At 52.3% G+C, this 6,000-nt stretch overlaps 1 protein-coding gene across 2 annotated transcripts in view; it reads right to left on the bottom strand.

Annotated features, from left to right (window-relative positions):
* Nucleotides 1-318: 318 nt before the first annotated feature.
* LOC308574159 (G protein-coupled receptor kinase 5-like) overlaps nucleotides 319-6,000 on the bottom strand; it is an 80,383-nt gene continuing 74,701 nt past the window's right edge. For both annotated transcript variants that reach the window (XM_081171696.1, XM_081171697.1), the window contains 4 exons: nucleotides 3,659-3,796; nucleotides 3,056-3,193; nucleotides 2,337-2,468; nucleotides 319-1,463 (listed from right to left, as the gene is read on the bottom strand). In XM_081171696.1, the coding sequence (XP_081027822.1) occupies nucleotides 1,374-1,463; nucleotides 2,337-2,468; nucleotides 3,056-3,193; nucleotides 3,659-3,796 (498 nt within the window). In that variant the 3' untranslated portion in view covers nucleotides 319-1,373. The remainder of the gene's footprint in view (nucleotides 1,464-2,336; nucleotides 2,469-3,055; nucleotides 3,194-3,658; nucleotides 3,797-6,000) is intronic.

The following is a 6,000-nucleotide window of genomic DNA, read 5'->3' as shown; positions in this document are numbered from 1 at the left end:
TAAGTAGACTGTGCCACTTCAGATGGCATTGACTTATGTCCCCCTGTGGTGAAACGCCCCCCAACCCTTCATACAAGTAGAAAAGAAGCACATCTGAGACAATCCTCTTCCTGCTGTGCTAATTTTCTATTTGCGGGGGGTGGGGGTGCGGTATGTTTAATTAAATGTAGCACAGCATTCAAGAATATTATCACCCACCTGTCATTTCCTCCTCACCTCATCCCGCTACATGTTTAGAGTAGGCTTGTCTTCTGGGGTAACCCAGACAGGACTGGGCTGTAAAACACACACAAACACAATCACACTCAGCAGAGAACCTGCAATCAGTTAATTCATTGGCATTCAGATGTTGGGCTGAGACCCGAATCCAGGTGTGTTAACAAGCAGTATCACAACCTCGTTTTGACGGGAGACAGAGAAGGAGAAATGGGAGACAGTGAGAGAGACAAGAAGAAAAGAGAGGAGAAGGAAGTCAGTGGAGGAGATTCTGTAAGGAAAAATGAAAAGGGAGTCCTTTCGTGTTGCAGGTTGGGGTTAAAAGTGAGGTCTGGAAATGTTGACGGCCTGTTACGTTATCTGGCATGATGTACTGCCCACAGCTACTCTCGGCATGGTCTACCTCCACCAGTTTTAATGCTGATCCTTTGTTAATGCACTGATGCCTCCAAACGGGACTTGAGAGTGCTCTTCATGCCTCTTTGTCCCCCGCTGTCCTTTGGCACACAGCCCCAGGCTCTAGACTTGTCTCAAGAGGGTGGGATTCCTGAAAAATGCTCCATAAATGAAAACAAACCCGTCGTTTGATACACACACCTTTGTGTGTGTCTCCGTTTGGCATTCCGAGTTTCCAGCTCCACAAACAAAGGCCAGTGGAACAGCAAGAAGTCTTCAGCTTTGACCAGATGACGTTCCTCTTCTCTCTCACTCTTTCTGTCTGTCTCTCTCTCTTCCCATTTTTGGGCTTCACAATCTCCAAAGAACAGAAAACCCCTCCCAGGCACACCTGTGGTCTCTAATGAGTTGTGGTAGGAGCTGAGATGGAGAGAATGGAGCATGGGACAGGGATGGGTTCTCTAGGCAATCAGAGGGCGGAGGGCAAAGGGGGAAGACCCTGGTGGGGAGCAGCCTGGTTTCGGGGTAACCAAGTCATCCTCGGGGATCCCCAAGGGGGTGTCAGTCTGTGTCAGCACCAGGAGGCGTCGAAGGCTTGTTGCTGCTGCTCTGCCCATCCTGCCGGTCGGAAGGCTGTGTTGCCCCACCTCCTAGCCAGTAGTAGAGTCCAGCGCTATGTGGGGACGCCCCAGTGTCAGCGCTGTGCTGAAGGCAACCCTGAGAAGGCACAGGACAAGTGGTGGCTCCAGGGGCCCTCTGGGTCAGGAGGGAGCCTGTGCTGTGGGCCGGGCCGGCGAGGGAGCCGCTGACAGGTTGGAGTTTGCGTTGGCGCTGATGGTGAAGTCACTTGGCTGCGGGGAAGGAAGCAGAGATGAGAGGCAAGCTTTAGGGAGAGCCCGTGCTATTTTCTGGGGGGACGCAGGCATACGCATACCCCTAAACATTTTGTGAATCTAATGGGAGAAAAAACTAATTTTTTATAAAAAAATTAGTTTCTTCTCTAGCACGGTGAATTGTCAGTTCCATTGCTACCCCCGATGGCGGCCTCATTTCCTGTCAACGTGTTTCCTGAGTCTCAGACAGAATGAAGAAGAAGAAGAGTTTGGATTTGATATCCCGCTTTATCACTACCTGAAGGAGTCTCAAAGCGGCTAACATTCTCCTTTCCCTTCCTCCCCCACAACAAACACTCTGTGAGGTGAGTGGGGCTGAAAGACTTCAGAGTGTGACTGGCCCAAGGTCACCCAGCAGCTGCATGTGGAGGAGTGGGGAAGCGAACCTGGTTCACCAGATTACAGGTCTACTGCTCTTAACCACTACACCACACTGGCTCTCTGAGAGCACCCCTAAACATTTTTTTAAGAAAAAAAGCACTGGGGAGAGTCATTCAGGTACACCTGTGCCAACACTGGCAAAGGGTATCTCAGAATGCACAGGAATACTGGAGGGGTCTCTGAGGGACAGGGACCCATCCTGCCACTGCCATCTTCACCTTTACCCACTTGGTTTGCATCCCATATAATGAATACTACTTGCTAGGAATCACAAGCAGGGAAAGTGCTGGCTGCTCCACTCGGTTTGCATGCTGTTTCAGGAAGTGCTAATCAGGTAGAGTCCAGCTGAAAATGCAAACCAAATTTTTCTCCCCCGCCCCATCCCTAGTGGAGAGAGGTGGCAAGAAAAGAGCAAGGGGCCGGAGGGAGTGCAAGAGAGGTGGGCCTTACATTACGCCGGAAGAGCCTCTGCAAGAGGCTACGCTTGGGCGGGTCGGGGAGTTGCTTCCAGTCCAGGTCGGGGGAGCGGATGCCGTTTGGTCCAAAGGTGTTTAGATCTTTAAAGCATTCTGTCTCGATCATCTAGAGAGAAGAGGAAGCGGATGCCATTGGTGGAGGAGGTGGTCAGCTGAAGCAGCAACATCTGGAAGTGGAGACCGGGCTGGGCGACACCACACCTCAGGCTTATCTGCCAAGGCTCCCTTGGGTTAGCTTTCCCCAGACAGAGCTGGACACCCCCAACAGTGGGAAACAGCCCCGGCAGCTCTGCGGAAGAGCATCTCCTTTGCAGAAGGTTCCTGGTTAAATTCCTGACACTTCTGTATCCTGATCCCCAAAGAAGGGGTGGTAGCTTAACCCACCCTAAACCACCATTGTCCAATATATGTCACTGTCTTATCCTGAACTCACTTCATCAGCATAGGAATCAAGCTCAGAGAGCTTTCTCAGCCCTTTAAAAGGAGCGACTTGTAAAGTAAATGATTGCCAGATATAGTCCCCATGAACATGCATTTGGGGGAATAGCCAGTGGCTTTGGGAAGGCAGGCAGATGCCTGGCTTTAAAGACAATGTGACTGGGTGTTTTTATTTCACACCAACAGTCAGTCTTCTCTCTCACTTCTGTTATCGGTGGCTTCCATTCCTCTCCCACCCCCAGCCCAATTCCTCACCTCGTTCTGCCATGGAATGGAGACGCTGCCAGTGGCAAATTTGGCATAGAAGTCATTGTCGGTTTGGTCTAAGTTGACACCCTTCACAGTGGAAAATTGTTCAATGTCCAGCACGTCTTTGCAGTATACGGCTCGGGGCTGTTGGATAGAAAGATGGAGACTCAGCTAAGTTTCCAGTCTCAAGATCTTAAGTATCAAGATGTCAGTGGCTTGTGTGACATTAAATGGCTTAAGGTGTCATATCCCATGAGCTGCTGTGATGTCACAGAAGCCTGGTAAGGCAAGGCCAGAGAACCAGCTCTTAGGGAAACAGAGGCATCTTAGAAATGGAAGCCCGAGGTCTATAAGCAACTTCTGCTAAATTAAACGGTAGGGCTGTCCTTGACGACCAAGAGAGAAAGCAAGGCCCTTGGTGATAATCTTAAGGCCTGGGCAGGCGGCCCTTAAGATAACCTCATCAGAGGCCATTTAGGCCTAAATGTGTCAAGGTCAGGAGTGAGAGCAGCTGATGAGCACCTGCTCCCTCTTCCTCGCCGCAAGCTCATTCTTGGCAGAGCAGTTGTATGTGTGAACCAGCCATGGCCTACTTGGGCCTGCACTTACATCTGGCACAAAGGAGGGCTTCATGATCCCAGCTTCCAGGCGCTTGAAATTGATAGTCTTGAAGAAAGGGTGCTGCTTCACCTGGGTGGCCTCTTCTCCCTTCCCTCCAAGCCGCTGCTTGGGGTCCTTGGTCAGGAGCTGGGGAGGCAGAAAGGGGCCACAATCAGTAAGGGAAAGCACAAGAGCAGGGAGGGATGTGGTGTGCTGTGAAAGCTAGGCTGCTAAATCACACCTATGGGCTGCGGGGAGGCCACAGCTCAGGGGCAGAGCATTGGGTTTGCATGCAGAAGGTCCTGGGTTCAATCCCAGGTATCTCCAGGTCAAGCTGCAAGAGACTCCTGCCTAAACCCCTGGGGAGCTGCTACCGGTCAGTGTAGACAAACCTGACCTAGATGGACCAGTAGTCTATGTTCCTAAGGCTGGGTAGGTGTTTGCTTGCTTTGCAAAGGAGTGCTCCCCACCTCTTGACCAATGCTCTACTCATAAGATTGCGGAGGAGAAACTTTCCATGGGCTGTGAAAATGGCCAGGTAGCAGCTGTGGCTCTTGCCCTGTTGCCCTCCAGATGTTGCTGGACTACAACTCCCATTGCCAATGACCATTGGTTACGCTGGCTGGGGCTGATGGGAGCTGAACAATATGCAAAGGGCCAGGAGCAGCAAGGAACAGAAAGATGAGTAAGATGGCAAGATGAGTCTTGCTGGATCAGACTGTCTGTTGCAGCATCCTGCTCCTCCTCTAAGGCCTTTATGCTGCTTCTCGGTGCTCCCCACGCCATCTAATCTATTATCTCTTTAAAATGATTGTGTATCTTTCATTGTAAACTACTCTGATCATTTCCACTTGAAGGGCAATACATAATGTCAGGGGTTTAGGTGCAGAGGCACGGGCAAGGGAGGAAACAGAGAGCGAAGGGGAGGAGACAGAGGAAAGGATGAGTGATGACGACGACCCGAGATCTCCCAGTCTTTCCAGTGAATCAGAGGATTCACAGAAAGGAGCACCAGTGGCCAGGGCAAGGGGGGCGTCTAGGGAGGCACCCCAGGAAGATAGAGCCAGAGGAGACTCAGGGGGGAGCAGCTGGAAATCGGGACCAGCGTCACCGCCAGGAAGCAGGGAAGAGGAAAGGAGCCAGGAGGGAAGCGCTGGCAGCTCACCACAGGAGGGAGGGCAGGAGTCAGGAGTGGCCACACCTCCATCGGGGAGCGAAGAAACGGTTAAGAGGAAAGTGGAAGGTTGGGCGCGCGCGCCAAGTTCAAATGCAGAGGAAGGCGGCGCAGTGAGCAGCCCCGAAAGGGAACCGGGTCCTAAAGCCCGGCGCAAGGAGGCAGAAGGGTCTGGGTCAGCGTCAGAAGAATCCCGGAAGGAAGAAGCCCCGGGGGGTAGAGGGACCCAGAGGAGGACAGTCAGGAGGAAAAGGTGGAGCAAGGCTAGGATATTAAGTTGGTGCGCACGGGGCGGAGACTCAGACGGAGCCTCGCCGATCTAGCTAGTAGACGTAGAGTTGCAGACAGCAGCGTGAGAATGGAAACTGTAATTCAATAAAGACTTTTACTTAATGACCGCTGGCTAGCGTGATCCTCTGTGAGCTAGGATCTTGAAGCAGCTCTGACAGTAGGCTCCGTCTCTACATTGTGGGCATCTGCAGCCTCGAGGAGAGGAGAGAAACAGGCGCCCACTAGCGAGCTCACGAACGGCAGGAGACATGACGGCTGAGCAGCAGATAGAGGACCTCAGAAAAGCAGTGGCACAACTGAACGCCGAGGTTCTCGCATCCAGGAAGAGAGAGGACGAGGCAGCTGCCGCCTGCAGGGATCTCCAGGTCAGGTTAGACGTACTGGCAAAGCAACCACCCCGGCAGGAGGGAATTGGGTTGGCGAGACGGACAGGCGGGCTGCTCTCTCACTTCGATGGGAACCTGCAACAGTATCCCAACTTTAGAGCCGACGTACTGTGCGCACTGCAACTGTTGCATAAAGACTTTAGAGATGAACAGGAGAGAGTGGGGTTCATCATGTCCCATCTGCATGGGGAGGCGAAAGCATGGTTGCGCAATTTATGGAGAGATAACGATCCGGCGCTCCAGAATGTGGATGCCTTTATTAAAGCGATGGATGGGTGTTTCTTATCAAGTATTGACATTGATCTTGCACGGAAGGAGGTGCATGGGCTGAGACAAGGGAGGGCCAGCGTCAGACAGTATCATGCACGCTTTTTCGCCTTGGTCAGCGCCCTGGAATGGGACAGAGATTCGGCTCCTGTAAGAGACCTCTTTTGGGAGGGACTGCACAACTCGATTAAAGATGAGATAGCGAGGGGGGAGAGACCCCGAACCACCCAGGA

This window comes from Podarcis bocagei, assembly GCF_964188305.1.
Source record: "Podarcis bocagei genome assembly, chromosome: 15".
Taxonomy (NCBI): domain Eukaryota; kingdom Metazoa; phylum Chordata; class Lepidosauria; order Squamata; family Lacertidae; genus Podarcis; species Podarcis bocagei.
This window is presented reverse-complemented; position numbering and strand designations above follow the sequence as displayed.